General features: G+C 43.3%; 1 protein-coding gene across 1 annotated transcript in view; it reads right to left on the minus strand.

Moving 5' to 3' along the window:
* The window catches only part of PMP22 (peripheral myelin protein 22), a 98,053-nt gene that overhangs the window by 17,162 nt on the left and 66,200 nt on the right, over nt 1-14,691 (minus strand). Inside the window, exon 4 of the mRNA XM_069654551.1 lies at nt 2,275-2,415. Within this exon, the coding sequence (XP_069510652.1) occupies nt 2,275-2,415 (141 nt within the window). The remainder of the gene's footprint in view (nt 1-2,274; nt 2,416-14,691) is intronic.

The raw sequence follows: 14,691 nt of genomic DNA on the forward strand, positions 1-14,691 counted from the left end.
CATCATCTTCAAGTCACGCAGATTGCAGCTATTAGTATTCTTTTCAACCTTCCTAGAGTCACTCCTATCCCTCAGTTCCACAGGAGTCTTCACTGACTGCCAGTACAGCAGAGGGTCCATTTCAAGATCCTCTGTTTGGTTCTAAGTGTCTGCATGATTTGGATCCACATCATCTTTAGCCTAAAATGTCTATTTATCAGTCACACCTCGTACTTCAGTCTGCATGTCGCAACCTTCTGATTGTTCCTTCATCTAACTTTGTTCACCGGGGTGACAGATATTTATCCATCATGAGCCCGCGAGATGGGAATCTGTTACTGGCCAATCTTTGGGAAATGAACTCCTTACCCCAGTTTAGGAAAAGGTTATAAACCTATCTCTTTCAATAGCTGCTTATCATTTAATTTCAGCTCTTTGCCTCTTGATTGTAACACCTGGGCCCAGTTGCAGGCTCTGCCTGCTCTTTTTGGGATATGTGAAATATAAATGATCAAATCAAACACTGTGATTTAGTTTGGGCTTCAACTATTTGACAAATGAATGCCTTGAATGGTAGTTCTTAAAGCCACTACTGGATTTAGTCTGCTCTCTAGCGCACTGTCCTAGAGTGGATTGCCCTCTGCTAATTTCAAATCAATCATATACGGATCATGCAATTCTACTCCATCTAAAAAGCTCACTGTCTATTTCATTAAATGTATAGCCAAAAAATGTGACGTATTGACGTTCATTATTTAATCTTAACCACAGTCTGTGCTATTTGGTTAAAGCCCCAGCGTGAGACACATTATAACAAGCATCAGTTCCTAGGTTGCTCACATGGCATGGCCTCCTGAACCTTTTGACACTTCCATGAGGTCTCATTTATGATTGGGAAGCAACGGATGCAAATACATTTTAGCATGCAAAGTTGTGCATACAATGCATAGCACTCAACCCATTCTGCATAATCCTGTAAGTATGCCAACGGATGTCTGGTACATAAAAGCCAGTATTATCCTTTGGTGTAATATCACAGTAGTGAAGAACAGGTACTTCATCTATCTGTTTTAAAACAAATGGATTACGCCCACCAATAGCAAGCCTAGCGGAACACCTTTACCCCTTATACTTAATGACCCAGACCGTACGCATCACGGCAGCGATAGAATACAGCATCCTCAGTGGGCAGAGTGACTATCCATGGAGCTGCAAGTCAATCTTAGATGACTGACCCGCTCCTCCTTTCAGAGGTTCATTTTAATGTATTTAGTTATTTATTTATTTATTTATTTGAATGTATAGTGTGTTTTTTGTCAAAGTGCTGAACAGAGCATTAACAACTATCGGTTACACATTCAACTTTGTAGGCAGTCTGTTGGCTTTCGATTTTTCGGTTGTGGGCTAAGCAGGGTGAGCCTGCTTGCATTCTAAATTGAGGCAACAATAATATGTAACCCAGAGTGGCTTGTTCTATGACCCTACGAAGACCATGTTCATTCTGTTGTCACACACACAAATTCCTAAGCTACAGATACATTACTTTCATACATTGTGCATATAGAAAATGAGATCAGCAGTGACAGACGAGTCCTCCAAGGTGGGACATGCCCTAGTATTGGGAGACTTACATTGTCATTACATTAACACCTTGAAATAATTCAGAGGCAGAAGCTTGCTTCAGCAAGTAACACAGACGTTCAAACATAATTGCTGTGTGCTAGCTGTGGTTGTCTTCCAAATGATATATTGATTGTCCATGCGTTTAAGTTTTTTGCAAACACCTCTCTCATATCAGAAACCCCCAAAACAACACATGAGTATTCTCCCACTCTTGCCTCACACTAATATCCTCGTACCCACTAATATAAGCTCATAGGTTTAAATGAGAATTCTTCTCTGCAATGACCTAATACACTCCACTCAAAATTCCTTCTTTCAATTTACCAATGTTCTTTCTCCTTGCATGAGTTCCTATGTCCACTCTGCCCCACCCCCTTTTTAATACTCCACACAATGTTCATATTGGATCGTTGCAACCTTGTCTATTCTGTCAACACATCTTCATATCCCACCCAGTTCATTAAGCAGCCACATGGGCATCTGCAAGGGAGCAGCAGACAGGATCCGAACTTCAGAGCAAACTGCTGGCTAGTGTTCAGCGCCTCCAAGCATGCAGGCCATTTCCCTGGCAACCCGCTCACGTAAACATATTACTGAGAACAACAACAAAAACAGACTTCACACAAAACTCTGGCAAACTCAGAGCCAAATACATCAGGCTGTTCATCTTACCGGCAAGGATCTGGAAGAAACCAGTGAGGTAAAATCTTCCTCCCTTCGTCAGCGTAAACAGCTGGCAGAAAAATATGAACAGTGCTAGAACGCTGAAGATGATGGAGAGGACCATCATAGCCTGGACTGACTGCAACCATTCTGGGAAGAAAGGCACCAAAAAAGCATTAGGAAACATAGACAATCATCAGACTTCCACACTGATACATATTGCATGGTTGCTGTAGCAACGCTGCCGAGTTTAGCATACCGTTACTATGTCAAGTCCACTCTTTAACAGAAGGCGCCATTTCTAAAATATTCATGAACGTTAGGCTGCAGGTCAATTGTGTCTGCATCTTTGCTTGCCCCCAAATTCGGTAAAGATTGGCTCAGTAATGTAACATATCTAGAGAATATGAGACTGAAGTGTGTTCACTTCATGCATGAGGAGAATGAAGAATAGAATATAAAACGAGCATAGGCAATGCCAATAGTTTGGGCTTTTGTTTAGGCATGGGAAAGGCACTTGCCAGGCACAGCCAAAGTGGTATTGACTGGACATTGATGGAAGCAAAATGTGTGAGTACCTGGGCATCTAATAGCAGTCCTTGCAAATATGTAATACGTATAAAGAAGCCCAAACTGTTGGCTTTGCCAATGCTTGTTTTTAACAGAACTTCAGTGAAGGACACGCAGAGTGAGGCTGAAAGCAGACCTGGTTAAGACATTCTAATTACACCAGTACGAGGTTTACAACTCCAATGAACTCATTAGCTCTCAGAAGATTGTTTTGAAAACACACAGAAAGGCACTTTGAGTTGAGAGTTTGATGGCAAGGCTTGAATAAAGCAAGCTCAAAGAGTTCGCATGAGGAGGTGTTTTGGGTGGGGAGGGGCAGGATCTGGGTGGGAATGGCCATAGGGTTTAGCATGGCCATGGGCAGTCAATGGATGGGCAAATAACCAAATACGCCTACAAACTTTGTGTTCATCCACATATAGCATGTCTCCCTACATGTACTCTAAAGCAAGACTTTCAACTTATAGATGTCACAAGCGACACCCAATAGCTACAACTAAAAAAGTAAGGGCAAAGGAAAACATTAGTAAAAATGAATCGTGCAGATGCTCAATCTTCTGTGAATAAAAAAAGAATTTACAGAAGAGGAAACTACCTCTTTCTTTAATTGCATTTTTTGTGTGACTAAATTAAAGTAATCAAGGCAAAGTGAAAACAACCCTTACAAAGTTCTGCTTTTTAAGACAAGCTTTTGAACATAAAATAGAAGCAAACTGCGGCCCTACGATGTTAAGCACCTTAGTTTCAATCTTGAAACTTGGGTTAAAATCATGGTGTTATCACGACAAACACTGATTTGAATTAAAGAATGAAAATAATTCCTGAAAAAATTGTATAGTAAATGTTTGAGTGGCATTCTGTCTATGATGTAAATTTTACAGCGGTGCAGTCTGCAGAAAGTTCTCCCATTAGAAACATCAGCCTGTGTGTAAACGTGTTCTATGTTGAAGACGCTGTTAGTAAAGTAATATTATAAGTTTCACCATTACAGAAAGCATCCGCTATTAAGCATTACTGTCAAGCATCGACCCACTGCAAACGATGCTAAAAGGGGCTCCAACCTATTAGCTAAGTAGCTGCCGTCACACAAAAGAAGTTGGCCGGGATCATGCTATTACAAAGTCACAACGAGTCCTTCCTTTTTTTTAAATGAATGGAGAAAACACTGACGGGGGTATGTTTGGTGTGCATATCTCTCTACCTAGTGATCGGGTGCCGCACTCCCTTTGCGGAGTCTGTTTAGGTCATCAACGCAGAAAATGGACTTCGGAAATACAGCACAACTAACAAAGCTCAAGGTAAGACCGTGTACAAACTACACAAGTGCTAATGGCTAATGGCGATAAATCCTAGGTCACAATTTAATCACTTGTCACAAAAGGTGGTGGTTACACAGTGCTCTTTATAGCATTATCTAGTTTTATCATTGATTTTGTTTTTTTGCAACTTACCTTGTAAATAATTGTGTAAGGGTAAGGCTAAGACTGAGAATTAACCTCCCCTCACACCTAGCATTTGTGAAGAATTTATTTGCATTTTTGCTTGTTATCTTTACAAATACCTCTTTTTGAATACTATTGATGCATGACTACTAAATGCACCCAGCAGCAAAATAAATTTAAAAGCTGTCTGAATTATATCTATTCTTGTCTGAATTTCTCATTGTACATCTTCACATTTAATGCGTTTTTGTATTCTCTGGGACACAATAGAATTTAACAAGGCCTACTACAATCAATAAGTAGCCCCCCCTCAAAGTTACATGTCAGAACAGACCCCAATTGTTAACCAGATAAATCCTAGGGGGGCTGGCTGACCAGCGCTGGTAAGACCTCGCCACCTGTGTTAAGGGCACCCTCTTCGGTGTGGTGGTTCACTTGGGGGACGGGCCATTACAGGCAGGGTAGACCCACCCCCTCAGGTTATATCACCTCATTAGAACCACTGCCAGGGAAGAGTGAATTACCTTCCCATTGACCGCGAATGTCTTGTCAACAAGGTGTAAAATATTGTGATATTTAATATGAGCTATTGGCACATGGACATCTTTCTTGACCTATTGTCAGCCAATCAGAAGGTTTGCAAAGCAGTCATGAATGCTGGTATTGACAGCATTCCATACATTCTGACTTCTGACGCAGCCAAGGAAAAACATAAAGCATTTCTCTGCATTCAAGAAACAGAACTCCAGTTCCCCAGCAAGACTTCTTTCAGCAAGACACCCCAGCCTCATTTAACACAGCAAAGGGAAAGCTCAAACATGGAGCAATTCTTTCACTTTTGTAAAGAAAATATGTTCAATGTAACTTTGCACCCATTTCAAGCTCATGCTAAAACCGTTCTAGATACACCCAAGTTACAACTAGAATGCTCACCTTATAAAGAACCCGTTATTTAAATATTACAACATGTAAACAAATTGAATGTACTGGCCCAGTTTGTGTTCTTTATTCATTATTAAACTAACATGTTTTCCTTCACCAGCAAAGCCCCAAAACCTTTAATTGCTACTAGCACTATGTGCTAATAGTCTTAAGGATTCAGGAGGGGCCATTATCACTTGTGCCAAATACCCTTTTCCAATTTATGGCCCTCAGCTTCACCTCGGCTCATGCCTCGGTCTATACTGTTACTAGGTGAGATGTTGTAAAACAGGCTATATAATGTAAATGTAATGTTGAATAGCTTTGATAAAAGACCTCCTGTGAAATAAGATTATTTAAAAAAAGAAAGGGACTGATGAGAACCACAACCAAGGCTTTCTCACAGGCTGCAGACGTCAATATCAATGACATAGAACATGTGTATGTGGGGGGTGCAGCAACGTGGGCATCAGAGTAGCTTTACACCATCACACTCATTTACGATTTTGAAGTGATTTACTTTGGTGAAAGCATGACTACTTCCAGCTCCTAGAGTCAGGCTATTGCAAGGGGATTCTCCTCAGGATTCAGATCACGGATTCCCAGAAAGCAAGACCTGCTTTATGTGCTATGGCCATACACACGGTGAAAACATGTCATACAATACCCCAGGACAGCGCACACTGTACCCTGTGTGCCGCTCAACTTCCCATCACTCTAAAATAGTTTACAGCTATCTAGATTGCAAAGATGGAAGTAGACTCTGGATGATTGTCGTCAGTTATTTAACGTTGGCCTTGTTTGTATTTGCTGGTGAAATTGGCAGTTTGGGTGGAATTGTGGTGCATGACAAGCTCCTGATATTCCACAAAAGACAGCAAACACAGTAGGTGAGAATTAAAGATTTTTAAACTGGAAGCTCAGCACTGAGTTTGAGTGAACCCCCTCGGAGTCTCACCAGGTACCGGGCTCCCCCACGACCAGTCTCCACTGCACTGCCTCTGGGCCTACCACGCACTTAGGGGATGTAACTGTAACACTCCAGTCCCCTGCCTCCTTGCACTTCCCCAGAGCCGCACTGCCCTGGCTGTGCTTACACGGAGCATTTCTGCCCCCATTGCACTTTCCCTTCCCTCTACCTGGTCCTTCCCCCTTGGCCCCCCTGCACTTTGTGTTTTCGCACTTGCACGATCTGAATGACACAAGGCTTAGATAGATCGTTGTTTTGTCCTCCCTATGTTTCCCCTCCCTTGTATTGACGCGCCTAGAAACGCTTGTGTACAGGTGCGTTATTAATGACTTTTCATATCATCATAGTTTTGACTTATAGGTGTGCTTTGAACGCCACCTAAAGGTCAAAACCAAAATAGATATCTTTGGGGGCTGTGTTTTATTTACAAAAGCTGCCATTAGGGAATTAAGGGACTGATACAGTAGATGACCTAAAACCCTGCACTTAGGCTCACACGAAAGAACTAGATATCTTGGTAGGGAACGAACCAGAGGAAAAGGTGATACTGGTGTGCCAGTTACTTTGGGCTAACTAAAATAAAAACTATCACTAATTAAAGAAATTACATGTCTGCACCACAAAGTATTTCCCTAAAGCTAGATAGAGTTGAAGAGGGAGATTATGCCAATGCATGAGAGTGCTTCAAAAGTGGAGACTTAAGAGTGATGTTTTTCAAATCACTATCCAGATATTGCAACGAACATATATAAAATGGATAAACGAACTGAAATGTCGCAAGAACAGGTTCATAAGAACCCTTTAAGGTGCATCATTCTTAGGAGCACTGAGCAGTGTGTACAAGAATTAGAGTGGCCAAGTGGAAAGCTGTCCGAAATGTGTTCACCGACCACATCACCGCGACGGCCCTTCAGTTGGTCAATGGAGGATTCCCTTAATGCCAGAACACTTTGGAAAATACCACTGCATTGCACTTTAATGCTAGGTGGCACTGTCAGCACCTTAATCATGACTCTCTAGGCCTGGTCACTGAAGCGAAGGAAGAAGTGCAGCTCACGTCTGGGCACTGAAGCGAAGGCAGAAGTGCAGCTCACCTCAGGAAGCTGCAGCATAACATATCAGAAGACAGTCATTGGCCCTCATTACGACCCTGGCGGATTTTTTCCGCCATCGACGGACTTTTCCGCCATGGCGTAAGGTCCGTTTACGCCATGGCGGATGGCGGACTTACCGCCCCATTCCGAGGTTGGCGGGGCGGTAAGTCCCCATTGACCCATTTACCCTTCCCCATTCCCATTTCGGCCCCATAGGGCTCAATGGGAGTGGGGAAGGCGTTAATTACGCCACCGTACATTACGGTGGCGTAATTAACACCAAGGTCCCATAGCGCCATGGATTTTTACGCCCGCAAAAAGCGGGCGTAAAAGTGACCATGGCGCTTTGGGAACTCGTAGTTGGCGGTAAGGGGTCGGCGCAGCTAACGCTGGCGTAAACCCCTTACCGCCAGGGTCCTAATGAGGGCCATTGTGTTTGCCCCTCTTGTATTGCTAGGAGAGACGGTGCCTGTTCCTTGACATCTATGCAGACTCCTTTCAAAAGGAACTTTGAGGGCCTGGACGTTGGTGCTGGGGGTTCAGCAATCTGGGAGACCCGGGAAAAGGGCAACTGCTTTCAACCGACCAAGATCACTGGAGCAAACACAACACATCCACAAATGCATGTTTTACTGTGGTCTAAAGGAAAGCAAGATGATTCAAATGATGACACTCAATGGCTGGTCTACTTTACGATAAAATGCAGGTTACCATGGAGATACTGGAAATCCTGGATGCAGTGAGCTCTACATTTGAAATCAACTACTGTACTGAAAATGGGCAATCCAGGACCAAGCACACATGTTATTTTCAGATGTAGTTCCGTACAAACACAGAACACCCAAAGCACCTAATCAGCCTGCTCCTTTCGGGACCTAGTTACCCTTTTATTTTATAGTTTTTATGTCGGTTTATATACCCAAGTTCACTCAGTGACCAGGGTTCTTTAAATTAAATCTGATTACAGGCTGGTTACTGATCCTAAAATGGTGGCTGCAGCCTGGAGGAAAACATTTGCGATCCTGGGAGACACTGACAGACTGAGCAGCGGTTGGCATAAGAGCAGGGCACAGCGCCCACGTACTTGCACAAAAGACAGCGATATCAGTATCATAAATAAAGGAGGATGTTGTGACACTGTCCTCGTATGGCAGGATATGGGATACTCTCAAGTTGAGTTTCAGTAGCAGACAAATAAAGCACCAAAACACACATAACTATAGATTGCTCCAGTGCCCCGAGCTGTAGGCCAACCCAGAAACATTTCTTAGAAATGTGGCAATAGTGGCTGGATCGGTGACTGTTTTCTTCACATTTTTAAAGGCCTCATGTCAAGTTCAACGGTCTGGGAAATAAATGGGTGCTGATTCTGTTTCTGGCAGTTTTTTGGCCGGTAACTGAATTACTGCTGTTTTTCACACACTGCTGAACTACAATTTTGACCTTGAAGTGTTGGATTTTCCTCCATCATCATGCTGTAGGTAAATCCGCCAATTTAAGAAAAGATATTGTCGGAATTACAGTGGAGGAATTACTGCTTATGGTAATTCCAACGAAATCCACATGGACTCCAAAAATGGGTATTAACCACAGTTTGTTATCCTGTGGTAAATCCATGGGACCAAGTGGTGGTAACAGTAAGCATGTGTGGTGGTAATTCGGCAGATTTTACACCAAATTACTGCCAAACTCGTAATGAGGCACATCCCAGATGTACATCATGAGTTTTTCTGACAAGTTGGTGCATTTATTAAACAAGTAAGTCTAGGACAGTGCCACTCACGTGGCAGGCGAGCATACCTGGTTAATCCCGGAGAATGCATAGTGCATAATGATCACACCTGTGTTATCCCAGGTTACGTTTTTGCACTGCGCCAAATCATCACCATAGTAGTCATAGAGGACTGCAAAGGTATATGATCCAATAGTGTGTTGCATAAATGCTTTGGCAAGCCATGCCCTGGAAATGCAGTCATACTACTCAGGTGCAAGATGATGATCAGCAAATGCAATGTTTTCACATGTAGCTTCCTGTACATTCGTGCAGTTTAAGATTTGGGCTGTCAATGGTTGATTAGATGGTCAATTTCCGCTGTAACAGCTTCATTTGTGGGGATTATGAACTGCGATCAAACACGAAAGGAAAAGACAGAGGGCCTGCTAATGTGCTTGGCGGCATTACCAGCAAACTCAATTACTGTTACTGCATGTGGTAATTTTCTGATAACTAGAAGGGCTGCATGATTCCAAGTCATTTTGACCTTCTGTTATTAACAATGTTGGTGTCCAATAGAACTCCATGGGATCGGTAATTCCTACATGTGGTATTGCTTTTTTGTGGTGTTAGTTACCACTACAGAAAAGCAGGTGCAAAAATGAGTTTCACCGATGAAGTTTGGCAAAGTGGTAAAACATCCAGTATTCTAAAATACCAATGTTTTACCTTTGCTGTCCAATTTGCCATCAGTCCTTCAATGTGACTCTGCGGTTATTCAAAAGGAACATGAGGTGGTGGGGATAAGAGAATCTAAATCTAACCCTATAACAGGCTGGACCAAAGGCCCTAATGAAAAGGGGATGTGACCCCGTCGGTGGAGACATTTGCTCTGGTACTTCAATGGGGTCACTGTCTCGGGTTCTCATGGGTGGATCAACATTTGAATGCTCAGATGTACTTTTGGCAACCTCAAAAACAAGGCGTCTGCGCTAAGGGACAGCAATAAGAACCTCGCATTTCTTTCCTCTCAGTCCTTCTTCTCTTTAGGAACTTTAATTTAGCAGCAGGAAGACGTTTTAAAACAATTTGCACTGGAAAATGCCTCCAAATATTCAACAGGTATGGGTGTCAACGGCCTGTGTGGTGGACAGGAGGGTGGTCACTGATGAGAAACCCACACACAAAAGTGGCAAGTCGAGTATACATGCCTGCTCAGCGCCTAAAACATTATTCTGATAGGCGCACCTTCATCCGGTGCTCGTATGGTGTAAGGCAGGCCACAGGGAGCTTCTAGTTTGGGGTCTAGGATCAGGTTAGGAAGGGGGCCTTTCTCAGCAGATGTGAAGCCATCCAGCTGTTGGGCTCCTGGCAGGAGGACCGGGCAGCTGCGAACGGTTTCACTTAAGGACAAGCGAGAGGCTGAACACTTAATCCTCACTTTTAATTCTCCAAGTCGTGTTTAATGTTGCATTTGTGAATCCTTTATTGTCGGGTGTATGTGTTAGTAACTGCTCGGAGCAGAGTGTTCACGCGCGAATATTTATTTTAGTATCAGAACTGCTTTGAGATCTACTGGTGCCTCGCGACAGGAGAAGACAAATGTACATTAAAAAAAAAGAATCAGCTGATGGTGTCCACAAATAACAACTAAAACAGACTGATTCCTGGCGCATCCCTTGGCATTACTCAGAGGCCAGTAGTGGTAGCGCAGCCGTGTCACTTTCCTGCTGTTATTGTTAACTAACAACACTTCTCTGTATTATCAACTAGAATCCCACAGAAATTACACAACAAAAAAAACTTTTGAAGAGCACAAGTTCTTTACAGTGAAGTGTTTTTAAAATGCATTTGTAATTTCCAGAACCCAAGAGTGATGCACACTAGGTATGGCAGTGCTTTAAGCAGGATAATAAAATCGATGGTGTGCTCTGTTAGATGGCAGAGCCAAATTGTGCATGGCATGTCTAACGGAGGCGTGTGACTTAGGCAAGGGCATCCTGCCCCAGAAAAGCATAACATCATGGGACCCTGCAAACATGTACTTTGGGCCAGGTGTCAAGTCCTTAAAAATAAAAGTGGGGGGACTCATTAACATACCAATTGAATGTGGTGTCACCAGAAATTAGCATATAAAGGTGCCATCTAAAAAACAAAGTGGGGGGACTCCGTCCACCTGCGTGTACCCTCGACTTGAGCCCTGCTTTGGACCACCCAGAATGGCCTGAGGTGTTCTTACTTGCATCCCATCTGCATGCTGTAAATAAAACTCCCTCTGGTTCAGCTTCCAAATAAACTGCTGTCTGTAAATAATTCCCTGTCTGATGAATTCAATACTTGAGGAAAACCCCTTCATTCTGCAAAATCAAAACAAACTAGTTTGCAGCAACCACGCCCAAATGTGAGAAGTAGTAAGGGGCATGGCTTAATCAGTGTTAGGCAAGATTTTCATATTTATTATAACTCTTCCTGACCTGTGTCAACCCCAGAACGTTTTGCTTGGACTTGGTAACTATTTGACCTTGTCCCTAGGTGAGTGGAAATCTTTTTCCACTCTTACCTAGTATATTACTCATTGTATGGGTGACCTTTATATGTCTCTCCATAGTGTATTTTTAGAGTTATAGTTTCCTGTAACTTTTGAGCCTGGGCTGGGTTGCCCCTTTTGGGCTCCCCTGTTAATTACTCTTTCATGTACATTTTGTATAGGTGAGCCAGCAGCCCCCACCTTATGTAGAGTGCTGGGGAATACAATGTATCCCCTTTCTTACTTACCTGGTGACACTTTGTTACAATTGTGAGTTTACATGAATGGCTGGTGTCAGTGGTTTTACTTTTATGACCTTTAGCCTGTATTAATGGTGGGCTGTTAATTTAGCCCCGGTAATGCACAGAAGGGCCACCATGTTTCTAAAATGGTGGCTCCTTCTTCTTTCGTCATTTCTTGAATGCTCACTGTTTCTGAGGTCTTCCCTTGCCATTCTAGGTGGTAATGACCTCAGTGTACATTTTGTCTTTGGGGGAAATATTTGGATTTCCCAGCCAGGCTCCCCAGTGTCTGAGAAAGAAGAGTGCGAGAGAGGAGTCCAAAATTCAGCAGTCCATTGTCTTCCACCTTTCCTGAAAGGAACCAACTCTAAGTGGGGGACTGGCTGTCCAGATTGGACAGCCAGACCACCCCTTGCTATAAAATGCAGGGTGAGAATGCAGAAGTTGTGCTGTAGTTCCTGATAAAAACTCTGAACCTGGGAGGTCCTGACAAGTCAACCACTGGAGCTGAGACTGAAGGGGAAGATGAAGAAACAACGGCCATGGTGATTTTCAGTGACCTCAGAGCCTGCTGTGTACTCAAAGCCTGCTACAACCCTTCCTTCCAATCAACCTGGGGGTCCCGAAAATGATGCCCTTGATGCAGAGCCTAGTGAGTTCTTCCCTTGTTGTGCTGAAACCTTTTCGGCTGCAATACTGTAATACCCTGGGACCTCCAGCCATCGTGTGGTGCATGGTCTTCCAAATTCCTAATCCATCTGAAACTTTGGTGGTCTCGTCCTGGCTTTCCAGAGACATGAAGTGAGCCCTTGAAGTCCCCCTCACCAGAGTGCTGGTCCAGATTTGTGAAGATAATCCGACCAGCAATATTACGTCTTCTCCTGGCTCCTGAAAAGGGCACCAAAACCACAGAAACAGATCCAGGCATGAAGAAACCCTTGCCTGGAGTCTTCCCTAATGATCCCTGCTGCAAATTCTCTTCCAGGGTCCTGTCTTTCGTCTTCACGACAAGGAATTCCTCATCTGGGGTTTTTGGCTGCAAGCTCTTCTTCTGTGCTGAGGTAATGTGTTGGCTGGGGTATTATTTAGCCTTTTGTGATTCCTGTGACACTTTGGGGGAATCTATCTAGGATGTCTTCTCTGAAGTCGCTGGACCCTAAGTAACTCCAAAGTGAACTACTTACTTGTTTTAAAGAGACTCCCTCAGGAACTCTGACATTTCCTGCAACAGAACCCTATCTCACCCTGCCTACAGCTGGCACCTAGACCACTAGGGCCCCTCTTCTGCCTCTGAGAGAACTCATGCAATAGTCTAGGGAAGGACTGAATAAGAAAAGGATTCTGCATTGAAAAGTATAACACGTGTTAAAAGGTTACTTGTTACAGAGTTGGTTTGGTAACTGACCCTCTGAAATTTGAGCAGTTACAAACGTTCTTACTATCCTTTTAATGTGTTTTGCCATTTTGAAAAGTATGTATAAGGTTATTTTCACTCACCAGTGAATTGGTTCCCCCACTTCCCAAAAGTAATGTTGAATTCCCATAACTATTTCTTTCAGAGAATAAGTGTATAGTTTACCAAATTTGTTTAGCTGACCTTGGTCTGCTGTGTGCAATCCTAAAAATAGTGTAAAGAGTTATTGCTTACCTTAGTCTGTGTTCCACTGATCTGAAACACGACTTTAATATGTTATTACACCATTGGGTCTTACCTAGTATAACTGAGGGTTATCCTAAATGTAGTTATAGAGGTATACTGTTCCATGAATTTGTGTTCCACTATTCAAAAAAAGTATCCTGGTAAAAGGGTTGGTTACCTAATTGATTTCTTGACCGAGTGTCACTGCCTGACTGACAGGTCATCTACCCTTGACTTACTGTAAAGTGATCTAAATGTGACTTGTGATTTTACTTCCACTGAATAGGTGTGTTCTATTCTAAATGTGTATGATTAGGTCTGACTTGCCTAGAAATACCGTTAGTAATTATGAACAAGGTCTATGCTTTGGTCTGTGTACCTTAAGCATTGTGTTGTGTTTTTATAATGTGTTTATGATTCTATGATAACGTACTTACCCACCAAGACTTACCTTGGCCTATTTGTATCTATAATAAACCTTTATTTTGGATAATACTTCTGTGTACAAGTGTTTCTGTGGAATCATTTGTATGCTGCAGGTTCTTTGTAATTTCCTGCAGCCCTCTCTCTCTCCTAAGGTAAGCCTGGCTGCTCTGTCTATGCAACCAAATACTCAGGTGGTAGAGCCTTATACTAAGAGTGGAGGTTTGTACTGTCTCAGTTGTATGGTTTTACTAAGCCCTTAGTTGGACTTCAGAAAAACGGTCCAAACAATCAGCAGCTGGGCTGTATCTGCCAAGTGAGGCCCAGTGAAAACTGCAGGCAACAAGCATCACACAAATAAGGTAAGGGGTGGATGATTTCCTATGCTCAAGCCATGTCTGTGAGGTTGACCTGGGCAAGATGAAAGTGGTGCTGGGTGGAGGGCATATGCCCCCCAAACTAACAAGGTAAGGAGTACATGGATGTGGCCAATCATTTTTACCCAGGCCACATCATTTCAGGTGCGGCCCGGTGGCGTTCCCATGATGTGAAGGAGCACTGCACGGATAGACATGCGGCGCTGGCAGCATGGCTGTCAGCTCAGTGCTCACTCTCATCTTGGGAGCGCCATGCTGAGAGTCATGCAGCGCTGGCTGCATGTCTGTCAGCATGGCACTCCCATGATTGTAGGGAGCTCCATGCTGACAGCCTTGCCGCCAATGTCCCCAGTGGAATTGTGTGCTTTGCCATTGGCCGATTTCTGGGCTATTACGCTTTTTGAGCCATACCAGCTGGTATACCCTGGAAATTGGCCACATCACTCCCCTGTGATATAATAGCTCTTAAATGCTCATTTAGGGTTTCATCACCACTGTTGTCTGCCT

Source organism: Ambystoma mexicanum, chromosome 3q (assembly GCF_040938575.1).
Source record: "Ambystoma mexicanum isolate Mex_15411 chromosome 3q, UKY_AmexF1_1, whole genome shotgun sequence".
NCBI lineage: Eukaryota > Metazoa > Chordata > Amphibia > Caudata > Ambystomatidae > Ambystoma > Ambystoma mexicanum.